At 46.1% G+C, this 21,364-nt stretch overlaps 1 protein-coding gene across 8 annotated transcripts in view; it reads left to right on the forward strand.

Moving 5' to 3' along the window:
• Positions 1–21,364, forward strand: part of Rap1gap2 (RAP1 GTPase activating protein 2) — a 189,078-nt gene that overhangs the window by 131,426 nt on the left and 36,288 nt on the right. For 6 of the 8 annotated variants that reach the window (XR_007834248.1, XM_051180021.1, XM_051180019.1 and 3 more), the window contains 5 exons: positions 6,881–6,916; positions 10,496–10,540; positions 11,404–11,436; positions 11,775–11,987; positions 13,296–13,399. Coding sequence is in view for 7 of the 8 variants with exons in the window: in XM_051180021.1 (XP_051035978.1) it covers positions 6,881–6,916; positions 10,496–10,540; positions 11,404–11,436; positions 11,775–11,987; positions 13,296–13,399 (431 nt within the window). In the remaining variant the exon portion in view is untranslated. The remainder of the gene's footprint in view (positions 1–6,880; positions 6,917–10,495; positions 10,541–11,403; positions 11,437–11,774; positions 11,988–13,295; positions 13,400–21,364) is intronic. The other 2 variants (XM_051180018.1, XM_051180017.1) reach the window with 1 other exon arrangement.

Genomic DNA, 21,364 nt, shown 5'->3' on the forward strand with positions numbered 1-21,364 from the left:
TGGTGTGTTCCTCACAGCTGATGGTGAATCATGGTTCTTCTTACCTTCCATGCCAGCCCCAGGGCCATGGGGCACTTGTTTGCAACAGCCATCCAGAAACACCTTCCTTGGGGAGACTACTGCAGTCATGAGACACAAAGTATCTCTCAGCAAGGAAAAGTGCTTTCCACCAGCTTCCTGACACTCTTGCCTGTAGGCAGCTGCTGTCTGCTGGGCATGCGCTGTGGAGCAGGCCCTGGCTGGGTACTAAGACTCTGGGAGGCATAGGATTATTTGGTTCCATCTTTAATGGAGGAAACCAAGTGAGTAACATGCAGCATTACCACATAGCTGGGTAGTAGCAGCATGGCTGCTCCCCAGATTTGGGCTCTGTCTCCTCTCTTTCTGCTGCAACCAATCTTCTGACTTTCAGAAGGAGCCTTAGTCCTGATGTTCAGAGTCTCTCAGGTCTAGACCTTAGCTGTCCTTCCCGGTCCACCTTAAAGATATTTGATCCAGATGTTTGATCCAGTCCATGGGCCTCATCAAATGAATGTTTTCCCTTCCTTTCCCACCTTTGCCCCATGGCTCCTGGTACCTGGGTACCATGTGCTCTGCGTTCCTCTCATCAAGTCAGTTCTCTTTATCTTGTAAGGTCAGCGTGGATCCTGTGTTTTGCAGGAGCCTTTCCTGTTGTATTGATTTCAAGTTATATTCACACACACACAGTGTATGTGTGTGTGCACACACATGTGTATTGCATGCGTGCATGCATGGTTATGTGTGTGTGTAGGCCAGAGTTCCTCATCAGGTATGTCTCCTTCAGTTGCTTCTCTACCTTAATTCTTTTTTATTTTTTCTTTTTTGAGACATCATCTCTCATTGAACCTGGAGCTCTCCATTTGGCTAGCTAGCTATCCAGCATGCCTCTGGGATACATGTCTCTCTCCCTAGTGCTGGGATTTTAGGCACATTACTGAAGCATCTCACTTTTTACATGAATGTTTGGAACTTGAATTCAGCTCCACATGTTTGTGGGGCTAGCACTTTACTGATTGAGCCGCCTTCCTGGGACTACATCCATGTATTCGTTCATAGCTCTCTGTTCAAGAGGTAGAACCCAATCCCCTGTCCACCAAGTATGGGCCAGATTGCTATTCATCGCTTCCAATAATAGGATAAAATGTGGGTGACGGTGTATGATTTTGGATTGAGTGGAGCAGGGTGCTATAGCTTCTTCTGTGTGTCCCCTCTCTTGGCTCACTTATTCTGGCAGAACATAGCTGTCACATTTTGAGGACACTTAAGCAGCTAGTGGTAGAGAGGCCCCTGTGATGAAGTGTGCCCATCTGTTACCATCCATGTGGGGTGTCACCTCCAGTGAGGTCATTGAGTAACTATATATTGTCACCACATGCCATTTTGACTCCTGAACACTACATAAATGGTTTAGAAGCACCAAGTTCTGGAGTTATTTGTTACACAGCCAGAGCGAGGTACATTTGATGTCCCAGTAAGAAGTGTTCCACGCTTCCTCTAAACAGCGTGGACTGGTCATCTGCAGCATAGCTCTGCGTGGCTTGCTCTCAGAGTAGAGCCAGGTTCCTGGGAAGTTGGATCCTGCCTGGTATTCCAGCATCCTGCCCATATCTTGAGGGTGTTTCATCAGTTGGGGTTCAGTGAACCATAGGAGGGAACTGTGGAAGAGGTTTTCGATGACCAGCCGGATAAGCAGGGAGTGAGTTGGGTTTAGAGGTGACTCAGAGATAAGTATGCACTTGAGAATAAGCTGGCTTGAATCCAGGCCTTTCTGCAATCTCCAAGGACTGTGTGACTTGTGTCTCGGGAACTCCTTGTTATGAAGCTGGGGGATGGACCTGAAGCTGGGTTTGGAGGAAGCAAACAAAACAAAAGGTCTGCCAGAGCCCCCACGTATGCGTCAACATCTTTAAAACCTGGATTACACGTAAAAAGCAATTACAGGTAAAAATGCTGAAGAACAAAACACCAAAGAAACGCCCTTACCCGAGATCTCATCTCGGCCTTGTCTTCCAATGCTTCTGGATGCCGCTCATCCTCAGACCTGCCCTTCTGCACGCAGACACCCACTTACATTTAACTGAATGGACTGCCTTCCTTGTTCCCCGGGCATTCCCCCACCTAGCAGTGCACTGTGAATCCCCGTGGGCAGAATTCACATAGACTTCTCTTGTGGGATCTTTCCTTTTTTGAGATCGGGTCTCCTGTATCCCAGGTTGGCCTTTTATTCATTATGAGGATGACTTTGAACTCTTGGCCCTCCTGCCTCTATCTCCTGATGTCTGGCCCTTGAGGGCTGGAACTGTATGGACATTCTCTCTTCATCATTTTTCCCTCCCCATTCTGGCACTCTGCCTCCCTCCCTCCCTCCCTCCCTCCTCCTCCTGTAAGTACCCCTTTGTACCTGTCCTTGTACTGTCACTCATATATCTTCTTAGGATCAGTTCCCCAGAACAGCTTTATTGGAGCAAAAAGCATATGAACGTTTCTGAGACTTTGGACACTGAGCACAAAGTTGTCCTCTAGAAAGATCACGTCAGCTACGCACACCACTGCTCCACTCAATCCAAAATCATACACCGTCACCCACATTTTATCCTATTATTGGAAGCGATGAATAGCAATCTGGCCCATACTTGGTGGACAGGGGATTGGGTTCTACCTCTTGAACAGAGAACTATGAACGAATACATGGATGTAGTCCCAGGAAGGCGGCTCAATCAGTAAAGTGCTAGCCCCACAAACATGTGGAGCTGAATTCAAATTCCAAACATTCATGTAAAAAGTGAGATGCTTCAGTAATGTGCCTAAAATCCCAGCACTAGGGAGAGAGACATGTATCCCAGAGGCATGCTGGATAGCTAGCTAGCCAAATGGAGAGCTCCCACCACCCCACATCGCCAACACTGGCCAATGTGACAGAATGGACCATGTTGTCTTATTGTTCATCATGTCTGTCCTGTTGGTGCCTAGGAAGCCGGCCATTTGTCCCTCTGCTCTGTGGCCAGTTTCTGTTTCTCCTTTAGTAGATGCTTCGTGTCCTCTGCACATCTGTTTGGTTTCCTCACAGAAATCATGTATACGTGTGTTGTGTCTCTGCTGGGTGAAGCAGCCCAAATGTAAAAAGGAGAGCAGCCCCCATCTGCCCTTTCCAACATGATTGCTCTTTTGATGGTTTGAGGTAGTTTGTTTTCTATGCATATGTAGAGGTCTTTTATTTTTATTAAATATAAAAGTGAGATCATAGTCAATGCCGAGTCCTGACTTGCTTTCCCCCACAACTTGATGCACCTGGGAGAATGTCTTACCCACACAGTGGGTTTCTCTGTTTTTGAGTTGTTGTGTAGGGTTTAAAGGTATCTCTATTGAGATCATTCACACGTCGTAAGCTCACCCATTTCGAGTTTAAAACTTAGTATTTTTGGTATATCTACAGAGTTGTGCAGCCATTGCCTCAGTGAATGGTGGAAGGTTTTCATCATCCTAAGAGCAACCCAATGTCTCTTTCCTGCCTATCATCCCCTAGTCTTCTGACTCCTCTCCTTCAGCAGCTACTAACCCACTTTCTGTCTGCACAGACACTTGTATTCTGGATACTTCATAAGCTCATAGATTGAGTCTTCTGCTATGCAGCTTTCCGTGTTTGTCTTTTTGCACTTACCTGCATCTTTTTTTCAAGGTTCATCTATATGATATCACAAACCAACACTTCTTTCCTTTTTATGACTGAATTCTATCTATATGTCACATTTTGTTTGCCCTTTGGAGTTTTTAGCCTTTTGGCAAGTGTGAAAAATGCTGCTGTGAACACTTGTGGACCAATATTTGAGTGCCCATTTTCAGTTCTTTTGGGTGTATACATGGAATAGAATTTCTGGGTCAGGTAGCATCTTTATGTTTAATTTTTCTTGTTTTTTATTGAAAATAGATATTTTCATATAATTTTTTCCTTGCAACATGGTTCTACTGTATAGTCCTAGCTGGCCTTGGACTTGCCATGTATATCCCACTGACGTTTCTCACAGAGATCCTCCTGCCTTTGCCTTCGAGCGCTGTATTAAAGATGTGTGCCACCTTACTTGGTGTTTAATTTTTTTTTGAGAAATTACAAGTTATTTTCTACAGCATGTGTGTCATTTTACATCCTACCAGGAGAACATGGGACCCCAATGCCATTGTGTTCTTTTTTCCTCTACTTTCTTTTTAAAATAATTAAATCTTGCCAGGTGGTGGTGGCTCATCCCCTTAGTCCTAGCACTCAGGAGGCAGAGAGGCAGAGAGGCAGAGAGGCAGAGAGGCAGAGGTAGGAGATCTCTGAGTTGGAGGCTAGCCTGGTCTACAGAATGAATTTCAGGACAGCCAGGGTTACACATAGAAACCCACTCAAAAAACCAAAAAGCAGAAGGCTTAGTTCTTTGAGCATTTCATATAATCTATTTTGATCATATTTGCCCGATCCTCCCCCTAGGTCCTGCCAGATTTTCCATCCTCCATGTTTTAATTGTGACCATCTGAGCAATGTGTGTGGAGTCTCATTGTGGATTTGCTGTTTCCTGATGGTTAATGATGCAGAGTGTCTTCTCCCATGCTTACTTCCCATCTGTGTTTCTTCTCAGTTTAGGGGTATGTCTATACAGACATTTTTTTTTTTTTGTCATACATGTATATGGTATATATTTGTGTGGTTTTTTTGGATATATGTGTGGTGTATATCCGTGTTCACATGCCTGTGGGGTCCAAAAGCTGATGTCTGGCATCTTCCTTGATTGTTCTCCCTTTCATATATATAGAGGGAGGGCCTCTCATTGAAGGGTCAGAGCCCACAATTCCACTAGTCTAGCTGACTTTGAAGATTCCCTGTCTCTGCTTCCTGTGTCCCAGGATTACTGAGAGGTATTCACTCCCACTGAGCTTTTAGGTGGATTCTGGGGATCTGAAATCTGGTCCTCACACTTGCACAGAAAGCCCCTTACTTGTGGAGTCATTTCCCCAGCCCCACATTCACTGTTCTTAAATGGAGCTATTTGGTGTTGTTGTTTTCTATTGGGTTGTTTGTGTTCTTTACATATTCTGTGTACAATCCCTTATCAGACACATGGCTTGCAAACAAAGTCTCCTAGACTGGGGGCTGTATTTTCTCAGAGATCATGAGGTTTAGTATTCATTCTGATTTAAATATTTGGTAGAATGTATAGTTGAAGCCATCTGGCCCTAAGCCTTTCTTTGAGGGTATTTTTTAAATCACTATTTGTTACATTTTTTTTTTTTTTAGATTTTCTGTTTCTTTATGAGTCAGTTTTTGTACTTTGTGGTTTCCTGTGAATCTGTCCACTTCGTGTAAGCTATTTAATTTTATTGGCATACATTTGTATACAATGTTTGCATTTTTAGTCTTACGGATGTAGCTTAGTCTGACCATTTTTTATAGATTAGTATCGAAGTTGTTTTTGTTTTTTACTGTTACAGTCAATGTGATGATGAACTTTTTTTATGAGTGCTTGGCGTAGTGCACATGTGTTAGGATGTAGATTTTTCCCTTGGGTGTAGCTGTTGAGTCTATTTAAATAAACACTGGCTGTTGCTGTCCTCTAGTCCCTATCTTTATTGATTTGTGTAAGCTCTACGTCTGGCAGTCCCAGTGTCCTGGAGACTGGAGTTAAAAGGATACTTACAGTGTGGCTTGTACCTAACTCGACTAGGCTTGGAGTCTAGATGTTTGCTGGAGACTGGCCATGGGCGTTGGGTGTGAGTGCCTCTGCCGCTGCACATTCATTTGTCAGTTTCCAGGCTGTACATCCTAAATTACTATAGGCTGCAGGCTTTCTGCCTCTAGGAGGTCTGCTTTGGTCTGACAGATGATTTGCATTGAAAGCAGGAGTGAGTTTCTCCAGATGATTCCCCAGAGTCTTTCTTTCCCATTGGTGGTTCCCTTCTGAAGGATTCTAAGGGCACTGGGCTTAGAATCACACAGGACGCTCTAGCTCACTGACACCTGCAGAGCTGTGGCTCTCTGTCTGTGCATGGAGCAGTGATGAGGACGTGTGTTTTCTCCCTCCTCGCTGTTACCTTTTTTCTTTTATCTGGGGGCTGTCTGCTCTGGGCATTAATTAGCTTACAGATGCCAGGGTTCATATGTGGGCAGTGGTGTTGTCTTGGTGGGTGGGGGACTTCTAGAGACTCCTGTGTTCCTTCAGCAGCCTCATTAGCTTCCTTGTTCCTTCCCCCCTGAGTTTACACAGGTGATAGCAAAGTGGGTTAAAAGTCTGGAAAGGTGTTGTTGGAGCAGTTACACATAATTCATCCTTGGACTTGGAAGCCCAATGGAGTAGGTTTTGAGTTTTGCTTCACCAACTCATTCTAGGTCTCAAAGCCATGCCTCAGGGGCTGGGGACACAGGGCCACATCAGACTCAGGCTGGAGTGTTTACTGGCATTCTGTCAGGTCCTGAGTAGATTTTTATAGGAGACAGAAAAGGCCATGGTGTCATAAATGGCAGAAAACTGAGTGTTGGCCATGTTGGCCCCGCTATTGGCTGGAAATATCCCAGGCAACAATCATGCTGTCTTCTCAGGCATTTTAGGGGAGTTGGCTTTTCTCAAGGGAACTACATAACCTCCTTCTGAGAGGGCCTGCACTCTCTGGGACTGATCATCAGCAGGGCCTGTTTTATTTCTTCTTTGATTGCCTGGAGTGTTCTGGCCCTGCAGGCCTGCAAAGGCAAAAATCACATTAGCTTCTCTCTTGACCCAAATGAGTTTTGCCCCTGGGGAAGGAAGGCTGGGGCTCAGGTTCCAGAGGGTTGATGAGCGGGAGGTGTTCTCAGCTGCCCATCCTATTGACCTCTGCCCCTTATGTTTTTTAGTCTGCAGAGTTCTTCGAGATGCTGGAGAAAATGCAGGTGAGTACCCCAAATGGGTCAGCAGCCCAACCTCAGATGTGGATGCGGCAGGGCTGTGGGTCCCAGTAGCAGGAAGTGCCTTGGAGGGAGAGGACCCTCAGCTCCAACAACTTAGGCCACTTTGCTATTGAGTGGCGTTGAGTTTTTGGGTAGACTCTTGCCGTGGGACATAGAGGGCTCAAAAGGCTCAGAAGAGCTGTTGATTCTGGAATGAGTTTGGAAGGAACCCTGGAAAAGCAAGCTCCATCTAGAGGAGTGTTACATCGAGTCAGGGAGGCAGAGCCACAAGTGAGATGCAGATCTGAGTTCACACCCTACACCTGCCACTTAGTGCGCAACCTGTTGTTGGCTTGCCACTTTCAAGTCACCAAAATCAAGTATGAGTTAAAATGCCCACAGACACAGTGTTGGAGATGAAATGAGATCCCGTATGTAAATGCCTGGAGGGCACCACATGAGAGTCAATGTCTGGACTGCATTTGAGGGTCCATTTCTATGAACTCCTCTCTGTGGATTAAAGCAACGGTGAATGCAGAGGGTTACAGCTGTACTGAACATGTACAGACATCATCTTTGTCATTATTCCCTGGACAAGCAACAACACTATTTACTCAGTGTTTACATCACGTTAGGGATTGTAAGTCACCTAGAGACTGCTTGAAGGACACAGCAGGATCTATACAGGTTCTGTTCAGACACTGTGCCATTGAACATAGGGAACTGAGTGACATAGATAAGGGGGTGTTCTTATCCATGTGTCCTGGAACCAGTGCTCTACCCGCCCCCCCCCCAGATTAGGGCTCGCTCACAGGTAAGAGCCGTTCTGTGGTCCACACTGGTGTCAGCTGAGTTCCTGGCTTGGTTGACAGGATTGTGATGGAGCAGTTGATAATGGTGTACATATGTCAAGCGCTTCTCTGGGGTCATAGATGGATGGGCCGTGTTATCCTTATGAGGCTTTCAGACTGCCTATCTCACTGTTCTCCTGCCCCCAGCCAGCAAGAGTGCTAAAAGGAATGATGCGCATTTCTACTCCAGAGGCAGAAGAGTCTGCTTTACTTTCTTCTTCTCTTTAAAATATATTCACTTCAGGAGGAAGGTGTGAAATAAGGGGCTGGAAGCCCTGGGAGGAGGGACTGAGAAAGGATCCAGCATGGTCCTGTGATGCAGAGAAGAGGGCCCTGCCAGGGCTCCCTGAGGGTGGGGAAGGGGAGGGCTGTTAAGGGAGAGTAATTGTTAGTAGTTGTGCCATTACCACGGGGTAAATTGTTCAGTTTTCTTCTGCACCCGCCTGGCAGTGTGTGGACTGCAAACTCATTTTCTGCTCATTTAGGGGAACTCATAATCTAGCTGTGGAAACAAGCTATGTGCCTCTGAGTAGCAGGAGACAGGGTATCATTAGTGCCTGACAGCAGAGCAAAGCTGGGGATCTCCCTGCTGGCCAATGAGATCTCAGCTCCCTGGGAGGGGTTGGTGGCTCACTCTGCCTTCTCCATGGTTGCTCTCTCAGCCCACCCACCCTCACCTGCAGCTGAAGTCCCTGCCTCCTCCCACAGAACCCAGCCCTGTGGACTCTTGAACAGTTCCGTTCTGAGAGGCTGTTGGTTTTGTCTTCCCAGTTATACTGGGAACCTCTCTAGGGCAGGGGTCTTGTTTGCAGTCTCTTGTTATCTCAGAGACAGCGATGCCCAGCGTGGCTTGCCAGCTGTACCTCAATAGAAACTGTGGGAAGCAAGGTTGTAATGGGTAAGATTTACCCACAGTGCGCCACAGTTTCCAGCAACTGCCTGGATGGGGCTTACATCTAGAGAGCTGGCAGAGAGGGACATGCTGCAGCCTGGCTGGATTCTGCCCTCAGGCCTGGCCCTCATCCCTCTTCATCTCACCATTGTGGACACCGAGTCTTGGAGCAGTTGTGTGGTTGGGCCCCTTTGCTAGTCCTGAAGCACTGAGATTGAGACTAGGACCCGAAACCCCCTGATTCCAGCCCGAGTCTAGGAATTTGAAGTCAAGGAGCCTTTGGAGTCTTCCAGCCCAGATTCAGGTCTGAACCTGATGTCCTCTAGCTGAATGCCCTTGGTCAAGTCATTTCCCCCTCTCAACTTCCGTTTCTTCTTGGGGGCAGGGATAAGGGAACATAAGGATAGTACCTCCTGCAGAGGGTAATGCTTGGAGGAGGGAGGGCCTGGCTATGCATGGGGCTTCCTGGTAGGGGAGGGATGGAGTGGCAGTGAGGCTGGGGGGAGGTTTGTATTCCTGCCCTGGGTACTGTTCCCAGACAGAAATGACTAATACTAGGACAAACAAAACAAACTCCTGACATCACTCCCCCACCCACCCCGTGTGCCAACCTGGACAGGGTCTGCAGGGCCACCCAGACGGTTTTCTGAGGGTGTGTGAGAAGCACCTGTCAGTGGGAAGGGCCTTCCCACACCCTCCTGAACAATGCTGGGGGATGACTCAGTCCAGCAGTCCAGAGAAACTATTAAATTCCACCTAGTTAGCATAGGAGACCGGCTGTCCCGGGAGCAGGGTGTATGGTTATATACTCAGCTTCAAATACAGTTCCTATAACTCACTAGCTTAGTGCCCTTCAACACACAGCCGCCTCTGGGGCCTCAGTTTCCTCACTGATGAAAAGGTGTTTTGCCTTCAAAAGTGGTGATCCCTCTGGAGGGTTAGGGCCTTGCTGAGGTGTGACCATAGGGGGAACGGCATCTCCCAGATGCCCTTCAGCTCATACTCTGACCGGATGTACTCAGTTTGGGAAAGCCTGTGTTTCCTTCTCTCTTGCACAGCCCGGTTAAGCCAGAACCCAACTAAGGCTGCTGGACAAGGTCTGCTCCTGGAAGTGGGTTCCCAGCAACTGCAGATGAAAGCCCTTTAATCCAACTTGGTCATTGAATCTGGAAGATGCAGATGGTGGCTTGAGGTCTAATCCTCATTCCACAAATGCAGCCAGGGAGATTCCCTGGGTTACAGATAGGAAACACCTGGCAGAATGAGTACCTGAAGAACCCTACTTCCTGCCTGCCATCCAAACACCCTTCCTCCAGGAAAAAGGTGACATTAAGAGGCAGGAGGACCAGTGTGCTGGCTCTGACATCTGCAGATGTGGGTGCTCACCTTCCACACCCGAGGCCCTATGGCCTTCAGGAAGGTATTTGAGCACAGAGATGATAATGCTACCCACCCACACTAATTCTACCCACACCATTTGCTGTACACCATCAGTGTTTGAAATGTATAACCCATTGCCAGCCTTTAACCTGCACTGCAGAATGGAAGGCACTGTTAACATCCCCACTTTATAGGTGAGAACAGGAGTCATGCAGAGGAATCTGTGACTTGTTCCAGGTTATCAGACTAGGAAGTGTCAGTGCTGGGACTTGAATGCAGGTGATCTGGCTCAAGTCTACACACACTCTTAACTGGCCATCCCGCAACCTCATCTGGGGTTGGTGTTGGGACTGACAACTGCCAAGTGTGGGAGGTGAGAGGCTGTAGTGCATACCCGAGGCTCTACACTGTGCACAGTGACCTCTGTTTATGTGGATACTCTCTTCCTTGTTTCCACAGGGGATCAAGCTTGAAGAGCAGAGGCCAGGACCCCAGAAGAACAAGGTGGGATAGGCAGTTGAGGTAGAATGGCTAGCTGGACCCCATGAGGGACCAGTGTAGGAAGAGGGCAGGAGGATCAGTGATCATCCTGCATGCCCATAGTCTCTGCGTTTCACCAGGAGCCAGTTAAGGACTGCACTCTCCTTAGCCTCCTGTCTGGTGGGCGGCAAAGGGGCCCTGGCTCAGTGTCTTAAGGCTGCTTCCAAGCAGGCTGGATGGAGACTCTCAAGTGAGACCCAAGGATTGAAGGCCTGGATTGGCTCCTTCCCATTCTCTATGTGCATCTGCAAGTGTTGAGGGTTGTTGGACTCTGGACTCTGATGGGCCACCAGATCTTAGCTTCAGGTTCTGTTTCTAAGGCCCAGTTACTTGAAGAGGATGGGGGAAGGGACAGGGAGGGTCAAGGATTCTTTTTCTTTGGTCCCTTTTAATCCTAGTTGGCCTCAAATTTGTTATGTAGCCAAGGATGACCTCAATCTCTTGATCCTCCTGCCTCTACCTCCAGAACACTGGGATTGTAGGTGTGTGTCAACTTTCCCAGCTGCTCAGCTCTCTTTCTGTCTTAGACCCCTAGGATGACAAGATAGTGTCATTGGGGGTGACCCTTTTGTGTGCTGTGTCTTTGGTTGGCTGGGTTTGCATTCAGGTCTGTTGATTTGGAGGAGAGTTCAATGGCACGGGATGCTGAGTCTTTGGGGTTGTTTCTACAAGGCTCTCAGATTCTGCTTCCTTGAAGCCCTGAAGCATCCTACTAGACCCCCTAACACCTCCCTTCACTAGACCTGGGTGAGGAACATGGAAGCAATAGTTAGACTGTTATGGCCACTTGTGGAACTAATGACAGTGTCCTGTGCTTTGTCTTGCAGGATGACTATATCCCATACCCCAGCATCGAAGAGGTAGGAGCTCCTGACTGCATTACAGCCTGCTCTGGGTTTCCTTCCTGAGATGATGGCCCTTCCAAGCCCCACATGGGAGAGAATATTGGACTTAAGACTTTAGGGCCTACTGCACCTTCCTATCTTTCATCTGTGACCAGAGCTTTTTTGGTTTAACTTGGGGGTTCACAGATAGTCCTTGTGAAACCCAAGGTCCCAGTGAAGCTGGAGATGCCATGTTAGTGCCCTTGGCCTGGGATATAAGATCTCCCTCTTTGGAACAGTTCAGAGGTGGGTGGGATCCCTCTCTACTACAATTCAGGGTAGGCTTCAGGGCAAGAACTTCCCTTTGTCCCCAGGTTGTGGAGAAGGGGGGCCCATATCCTCTGATCATCCTTCCCCAGTTTGGGGGCTACTGGATTGAGGACCCAGAGAACGTGGGTACTCCAACATCACTGGGCAGCAGCGTTTATGAGGAGGAGGAAGAGGACAGCCTGAGCCCCAACACGTTCGGCTACAAGCTTGAGTGCAGGAGTGAAGCCAGGGCCTACCGCAGGCACTTCCTAGGCAAGGTGAGCACAGGGACCCTCCCAGAGTGGACTCTGCTTTGGGGAGGGTGACATGGATCTCTGTTTCAGGGTTCCTCTGACTTCTCTGCCTCTTCTCTTTCTTGGTTCTTTACTACTCACTGCCCTCCTCCATCATACTGAGTCTTAGGAGTGACATAGAGTCCCCTTGAGGGGCCTTTTGGGGACCACCTCCAGCACGTGTTTTATGAGGTGATGAAATGGGCAGTGAAAGAGTTTTAACTGCTCAAGTTAGACTAAGTTTAACTGGCCAAAAACATGCCCCCTCCTGCTTGGATGGCTCTGTTTACATTTGCACAGTGCCCGTCTCTTAGGCTCTCTTTCAGGATGGTCCCCTGAGTACTGAGATTGGATGTTGTCCACAAGAATGATTATTTAACAATGGCAAAGTTACATTTCCTCAGATATGTTCTTGTCTTGATGTATTCCCTGAAGTCCCAAGGGCAGCTCTGGAAGTTTGTAGCCTAAGATAGTGTTGCAGTCTTACCTGAAGGAAGCTCTGCAGACTTCACTGGATCTTAGGGAACATTGTTTAAGTGCAGCTTCCATGGGCTCATTGTAACAGGGTGAGCCTGGGAGGTGGGCTCTAGGAAGCCAAAGAGCCCCACCTTGTTAAGAGGGACTGTCATTCTCTTGGGTTCTTCCTAGTCTTCTCCCACGGTTTCGATTGGTTAGGGCTGCCGTCTGAGTGAGAAAGTGAACTCAGCATCAGGTGGTGAAGGGCCTGAATTTAAGAGTTCATTAAGATTTGGAGTTGAGCCTGGCTCTGCCAGAAACTGATTCTGTGATTGGAATGGGGATGGTGACATCATCTCCTACACAAAGCTGTGGTCAGGGTTTAAGAGGATAGTGGATACTAAGGCTGTGGGTTGGTGCCTGGCACATCCTGAGGAGTCAGTGGTTGGCACCAACTAGTATCCTTATCACCACCATTACCACCACTATCATGATCATCGTCTTCATCACCACCGCTGCAGCAGTGGCGTCCTTCTCCTCCTGCTTTTTGTGGGACTTGTTCCTCTGTGAAGGGGGTGATGTGGGGCCATGTCTGGATGAAGGAGGTGATGTGGGGCCATGTCTGGATGAAGGAGGTGATGTGGGGCCATGTCTGGGTGAAGGGGGTGATGTGGGGGCCATGTCTGGGTGAAGGAGGTGATGTGGGGGCCATGTCTGGGTGAAGGAGGTGATTTGGGGGCCATGTCTGGGTGAAGGAGGTGATGTGGGGCCATGTCTGGGTGAAGGAGGTGATGTGGGGGCCATGTCTGGAAGCTCACACTCAATTTCTACTCCTAGGATCATCTAAACTTTTACTGTACTGGCAGCAGCCTGGGGAACTTGATCCTGTCCATCAAATGCGAAGAAGCTGAGGGCATTGAGTACCTTCGGATCATCCTCAGGTGGGGCTGCTACCCTGGTGGAAAGCACGCCTCTCCCAGGCAGAGCTGGCATTAAGGAAAATGGGGGCAGGGCAGAAATACCAGACTGACAAGTCTGATCTGGTTGTACAGGAGGGGTAGAGCTGCTGGAATCTTGCCGTCTGTGGTGTTGCCAGGCAGCATGAGCATGTGTTCCTGCCAGCTGTCTGAGCCTCAAGGTCACCTAGGCCAGAACTTCTGGAACTTCCCTGTGTTTCATAGGAGGGACTGTGACTCTGGCGAGATGGAGGATGCTGTAGGGATGGCTCAGTGTGGCTCTTCAAGGCGGGACACAGCCCTATGTTCTGGGAGAGAGTTGGCCAGATTGCTACCCATGTTAGCCACCTAGTTGGGGAAGGTTGTGTGTGCTGGGGTCCTTGAGCTGGAATGATGTCCCCAGCAGGAACACTGATGTCAGGTGTCCCTCTCTGAATCATGACCTCCTCAAGCAGGGGAACTAGAACTGGTTTCTATTTGGTTCAACTAATGTGGTTTACTAAGCACCCTCGAACCAGAAACCATGATGGGTGCTGGGGACAGTCATGACTGAGACTTGGTCCCTATTTCCCATAAGGCTTACAGTCTCACCAAAGAGAAACAGAATCTTAATAAATATCACAAGTGTTTTCTAGCCATTTACATAGGATGCTCCAGGAACCGGAATAAATCTGTGTGTTTATCTTGGTCCCTGGCAGGGTCTGATGTGGTCAAGTCAGGGAGGTCTGTGTGAGTGTAATTGGAAACACTTGAAGGTATTTGAAGATAGGAATAACAGTTTTCTTTTCTGTTTGCTGTTGTGTATGGGTGTGCATGTGTGTGCACATGTGTACATGGAGCCGGTGATTAATGTTGGGTGTTTTCCTGTTTTTCTTGACAGCTTAGTTTCTGAGACAGGGTTTCACTGAATCTGGAGCTCACCAGTTCATCAAGACTCGTGAGCCACAGGGATCCTCGTGCCTCTTCCTCCCAGATACTAGGATTATATGCAGACACTACCACGCTTGCCTTTTCATGTGGGTACTGGGAATCCGAAGCCAAATCTATATTGCTTGAGTGGCAAGTACTTTACAGACCCGAGCCATCTCCCCAGCCCCAGAAATAGCAATTTTTTTCCTGCCCAAATTTTAAGCTTTCAATATGGGAACACAGAGCAAGGTATATAACCCTGCTTTGGGAACCAGTGTTTGAGAAAGCTGTCAGCTTGTGTCCAGCTTTTATTTGTGTCTTGGTGATTCTGGCTGTGAGGATGAGGCCTGTGCTTTGCCAACTGAGTAGGACTGGGTTATTTCTTATTTGGAAGGGAAGCCATTGTCTTTGCACGTGTTTTTCTGGGTAGACATTGTATTTACAAGGCATGGCAGAGTCAGTTAAACAGTTTTCTTGAGTGGGTGTTTCCTGGGTCCCTGTCTCCAAGTCGGATCTCCACTTAGATGGGCTACCTCTGGAGACCTTTCTTTCTTAATAACACCCAGACCAAGATTAGAAACTTCTGTGAGATGACAGGCGATTATAAGGACCTTTTAATTTTTCTTTCCTGGCATTTTGCGGAAATGGTCTGTAGTCAAAGAGCGGCCTGGAGCTCACTGTGTAGTCAAGACTAGCTTCTAGCTCACAATCCTCCTGCCTCAGCCTCCTGAGTGTTGAGCATTAAGGTGCATACCACCCCACCTGGCTCCCCAAAGTTCTTTTTTCTAGTATTATGTTCCATATATCTCAGCTCATGCTTATCCATGTTTATCATGGACCAAAGCTAGGGATAGGTATCAGGAGCATAGCACATGCTTTCACACACACACACACACACACACACACACACACAAATACATCATTTTTTTTTTTAAAAAAAAAGTTGTAACCTATGGGACAGTTAGGACCAAAATGTAGGTGGCCTTGAGTTGAAGCTTTATTCTCCTTCCGTAGAATATGATGGCGTAGAATACATGTAATTGGAGATTCTGAGTCAGGCCTTGTGGCTCATGCCTGTGATTGAAGCACTTTATAGGTCAAGGAGTTCAGGCTGGTCTGGGCCACGTAGCAAGTTCCGATAGGAGATTCTGGAAGAATCTGGTGCTCCTTAGGGATGAATAGCCAGATACCTTTCTCCATAGAATTATTTTTGTCCTAAACCTATAGCAATCGAAACCAGTACCCACAGGAACTGAGGAAACACAAATGTGGCTCTCCCACAGAAAGCCAGTGGGTAGGGTGGCACTGAGAAGCTGTACACCAGCCAGGAAACTGGACAGTCACAGCATGGACCTGCGCTAATTGCCAGACCAGTTGGAAACTAGGCAGGAAAAATTGGCTCCGTGGCTTAGCAGCTTCACTGGACACAAAGACAGACTTGAGCAGGGATGAAATTCCCTTGCTGGCAGTGATTTCTGTCCCAGTGTTAGACCTCTGTATTATTTAATTTGCTGTCCCAAATTTATAGTAACCAGCTCTCCAGCCTAAAACATGAGCCTCAGTGTGCCATGTGGATACCCACTAGTTGCAGACATCACTTCTTGTGTTTAAGGGCCACCATATTTATTTGCTGTGAACTCTGCTCATAAAAGCCTTGATCATTTTTAAATTAGATTGTCACCTGACATTTCTATTTTAAAAGTCTTGTAAGTAGTTCTGACAGCAGGTATATTGAGCAGCTTTTGAAGCAGGGAGCAAGTCTAAATGGTTTTTAAAAACTCAGGCACTCTGCTGGATGCATGAACTTAAGTTTTCACAAGAAATTCATAACAAAGTAATACTTTTGATAATTCACTTAACCATTTAGAAGCAATCATAATAATTTTCTAAGCAATTTTTATGCCAGAGAGGAAGTCAAAGCCACAAAGTCATGGGATACCTATAAATGACATTTAGTGGTTGAGATACCTCAGTGGTTAAGAGCACTGGCTGCTCTTCCAGAGGACCCAGGTTCAGTTCTCAGCACCCATATGGTGGCTCACAACTGTCTAAACTCCAGTTCCAGAGCTCCTAAAACCCTCTCTGACCTCTGTGGACATGCACATGGTACATAGATATACAGACAATTAAAAACATCCAAACACATTAAAAGAAAAGTAATGCCATTTGTAATATTGTAATATAAGTTGTATTCAAAGCCCTCATTAGAAGAGAATATATTGCTTTACCCAGCGTATTGCTGAATAAAACATGATATTTGTAAGTTGCTATTGCTATTAGTGACCTCTCAGTGCTCCAGTTCCCTCATGCATGAGGAAATTATTAAATAATTGAATACTTATGTTCCCTACTGAGTCTGGGCTCCCCACAAATGATAGCTTCTCAGTAATGATGGCTGGCCTTATTATTACCGACAGTATTATCTAAAGAAAGCTGGAGGAAGGGATGAACAAAGATTAATGTAGAAAAATCTAATTAGAATGAAAAGAGCTTAATATTTGGTTATCAAATTGCTATTTCTATCAGGGAAAACAAAACAATATAGATGACTGTCTAGTCAAATGTATAGAGGCAAAGGAGTCAGGCATAGTAATACATACTTGTTATCGCAGCATTTGGGAGTCAGAAAAACCAGGGAGTTCAAAGTTATCCTTGTCTATAGAGTGAGTTGGAGACCATCCTGGGTTACATGAGACTGTATCCTACTCTCCATATAGATGAAATGTACAAAACATATATGTAGAGATAAAGATATTTAAAATATTTTAATGTAGATAATATGTGCAAAAATATGATAAAAGAAATGAAATTAGGTATAAAAGATACATTGTTGGGGCTGGAAAGATGCACTGGCTGCTCTTCCAGAAGATATGGGATTTTTAGCAACCATGTGGCAGCCTGCAACCAGCTGTAACTCCAGCCTCGTGGGATCCAACACCCTTTTCTGACTCCATAGGCAGTGCACACATATAGTGCACACACATACGTGCAGGCAGACATCAGACACATAAAATAAAAATAAAACTTAAAATGCCGCATAGTTACAGATAAGGAGATTAAGTAATTATTAAGGAATGTTGAATCTAACATAAGCCATTGAACTGAAAATGCCATTAGAAACAGGAGGGATGGAGTGGGAGAGCAATGAAAGAGATACCTTGGTAGAGGGAACCATTATGGAATTAGGGAGAAACCTGGTGTTAGAGAAATTACTAGAAATCCACAAGGATGACCCTAGCTAAGACTCCTAGCAATAGTGGAGAGGGCGCCTGAACTAGTCTTCTCTTGTAATCAGATTGGTGACGATCCTAATTGTCATCATAGAACCTTCATCCAGTTACTGATAGAAGCAGATACAGAAAACCACAGCTAAGCACTGGACAGAACTCCTGAAGTCTAGTTGAAGAGAGGGAGGAGGGATTATATGAACAAAGGGGTTCAAGATCATGATAGAGACTGTCGCATCCAACCTCAACCAGCAAGAAAAAAACGCGACTCAGGGAAGATCTTCTTCTAGCAGTTTAATCAGGATCCTTGAACATGCCTCTTCTTCTGGTGGGCCCCGGGGGAAATGCCCACACAGGCTTAAATTCCCTTGTGCTGACCAACCCTAGTGAGCCATGTGGACCCTGCAGATAGGCTGCTCTTATACGGAAGCAAGCAAGCAAGCTGAACAGGCTTAGCCAAATAAGGACTTGTTTACAACAGAGAGCGCTGTTCCACACAGAGGTGGAAGGCGGAAGCCAGTGCCATCTTTAAGGTGCAGCACTTTGCAGCTCTCTACAAGGGACACTCACAGAGAGATAGCTCACCCAAGCTAGTGGGAACTCATAAACTCTAGACTGACAGCTGGGGAGCCTGCATGGGACCGAACCAGGCCCTCTGCAAATGGCTGACAGTTGTGTGGCTTGGTCTGTTTGTAGGACTCCTGGCAGTAGGACCAGGATCTATCCCTGGTGTATGAGTTGGCTTTTTGGAGCCCATTCCATATGGTAGGATGCCTTACTCAGCCTCATGCAGGGAGGAGGGGCTTGGTCCTGCCTCAACTGAATGTGCCAAGCTTTGTTGACTCCTCATGGGAGGCCTTACCCTTTCTGGGGAGTAGATGGGAGGTGAGTTGGGGGAGGCAGGGAGGATGTGGGGAGAAGAGGGAGGTGGGACTGTGGTTAATATGTAAAATGAATAAAAAAAAAAAGAAAAAGAAAAAATAAACAGATACCCTTCCAGGGAAGAGTACATTACCAAGTTTAACTCAAGATGAAAGTAAAAATCCAAATGCATCAACAACTGTGGAATAAATTAGAAAAGTTCTCAGAGAACTCTCTCTCCAAATGTTTCTGGCTCTAGAAGATCTTACAGGTAGGTATTTTAAGCTTTAAAGGAACAGATTTGCATTACTTAAACTGTTCAAGAAAGAAGAAAAATATGGAAGCTGTCTCAGTTAACTTCTGAATGCTTAGAAGATTCTTTAGGGGGGGGAAACCAGACAAATGAAATACCAATTCATAAAAAAGAAAGAGAAAAAATAGGGTCTAGTACATATAAACACAGAAGAATGTTTTCACCAAAGAACCAGCCAGAGAAACTCAAATCCATGTAGAATATGAAGCGTACTTATGATAGTCAATAAGTAATTATTTATCAAAGTAAAGAATAGTTATTGTGAGAAATGCATTATTCATTCAGTGTTTAATTGGCACTTAATATGTGCCAGGGTGCTGGGGTTAACCCCATGGCTGCACACGCTGGACAAGCGCTCTACCACTGAGCTGTGCTTTCAGGGTCTGCTCTCAGTGTTCTCCTTTGTCTCAGCCCGCCTTGTCTCCAGCCTGTGGACATGGATCTTCATAGGCTGCTTGCTCAGGGTAGTGCAAAAGCTAACTACCGATAATGGCTCAAAGCTGGTGAGATGTGTGTCTGAGTGGGTATGTAGGGTCAAAAGATTGTTCTAGAGAGCTAGAGGAAAGCTAGACCAAGCATAATGTTTGAAAGTTTGGATCCCCCCCCCATATCTCCAGAGTAATAGGGGTGCTACAGAAAGGAGTATGTCATGATCAGGTATGTAGAATGAATGGACTGGCTAGAATGAGGAGAGCATTTTGTAGCAAAGGCAAAGCCACAGTAGGAAGGTGGGTGAGGAGGACACTGAGCTGAGCTGAACCAGGTGAGCAAAGGCCATGATCCAGGCTAACTGACTGTATAATGCCACTGGCTTCCCCAGACTGTAAGGACTGGCAGCCATGATGGGAACTAAACCAAGATGGCTATTCTGAGAACAGAGAAAAGGAGGTGGAAAGCTCCAAAGCCATGGGGGAAACTGACATCGAGAGACTGCTAGAATGTCAACAAATGGGAGAGGGATTTGCTGCCGCTGAAATGGAAATAATGGTGGGCTTTCAGAATGACTTAAACACGTTTATAAAGACCTAAAGAAAGATGAAGATTGGAGAGCATCTCTCAAATGGTCCATAAATCGCTGGTCAGAGAATTGATTCAGGAGCATGGAGGAATATAAAGAGAACAATTAGAATTATTAGAATGAAAATTAGTTGTTGACACAAACAACACACAGGATAAAATCTAGTCTTTTCCAAGAGAACTGGGAGATAGTTCCAAGGAATTCTATTCAGAACATAGCGCAGTTTCTTACTCATGTAAGAAAAGGAAGATAAGATATGTGGACAGCAGACCAGGAGGCCTCTGCATTTTTCTCAGGCGTTCTTGAGGAATGCCTAGGCACACTAGGGAATAATTACCCAGAAGTAAGAACTGAGAGTATGTGGGAGTAGGAGAAAGCTCACAGACCTACTGTGGATCCTGATTTCAAAACAAAAGCACGGGCAGACACATTTAGGTAAAACAACAGAAATCAAAACCTAAGGTAATGCCATCTGAGACTAAAGATAGCTAGAAGGGGAGTGGATTCCCCTTTGGTCAAAAATAGTTGTTGGACACTGGAATATTATCTTTAAAGTGTTATAAAAGTGAACAAGAAGGACTGTTCTCTAGCCAGAGAAGCTACCACTAGAGACAAGATTAAACTGTTTTCAAACATTAAAAAAAAAAAAAAAAAATTAGAGCAATGTGCCTCTCAGAGTGTTCCTGTAAGAGTCACTGAAGGATGCATTTTAGCCAGGAGAAAAGAGAACCCAGCAGAAGAGATGCAATTTAAAAAGTAACAAGAAATAGCTAAATAGCATTGGAAAGTTTAAATACTGACTGAGAAAAAGAAGTAATTTTGGCACGTTTGAAAGGAAGGTTGAATTTGTATTTATTTATGACAATAATAACAAGTTTGACAGGAGGGCAGAAGCCAGTGGATTCTCAGCGTTGCAGAGGTTGCTGGGAAAACTGTAAACATGCATATTGGGAGATTCCGGAAACGGAAGGATAGCATATTAAAACAAACCAAGCAGACAAAGCCACAAACACTCAGAACTTCATTCGGTGGAATGAGGGAGAGGAAAAAAAAAGAAAATAACCCACAGAAAATATAAAATGACAGACTCGAAGTGATTCCAAACATGTTAGTGGTTTCAATAAATACAATAGATTAAGTGATCTACTGAAATATTAGAAAATCAGAGTTGGTTAAGAGTGCAACCTCATTTTTCTATAGGAGACATTATTAAGAAAATAACATGTCATGGAAAGGAAGGGATAAAGACACACCAGGGAAATATTAACTAGGAAAGCTGGCATAACAATATCAAAAAAATATAGTGTAGAATCTCACGCCTTTGTCACCTGGGAGTGTTCCTTCCCAACGTTTTCCACTGTGTGGATGGAACACTGCTTCAGAGCATCCCTGGTTCTCTTCCCTGTTACTGATAACTGTGTTCCGGAGCAAGAACTTGATGTGTAGCTCTGTACCTTCTCCCCTTTCCTCTTAGAGTTTTCTCCTGGGCAGGGCTCTTCCCCTGCCTCACGGTACCTGAGATGTAGGTGATTTCTGAAGTTTGTCTACTAGATGTGTTTTATGGTCACATGGAGCTGTGTGTTCTCACTTGGTCTTTGTTGGTAACAAAGGGATGATTTCAG

The sequence above is a fragment of the Phodopus roborovskii genome, unplaced genomic scaffold, assembly GCF_943737965.1.
Source record: "Phodopus roborovskii unplaced genomic scaffold, PHOROB, whole genome shotgun sequence".
Taxonomy (NCBI): Eukaryota; Metazoa; Chordata; class Mammalia; order Rodentia; family Cricetidae; genus Phodopus; species Phodopus roborovskii.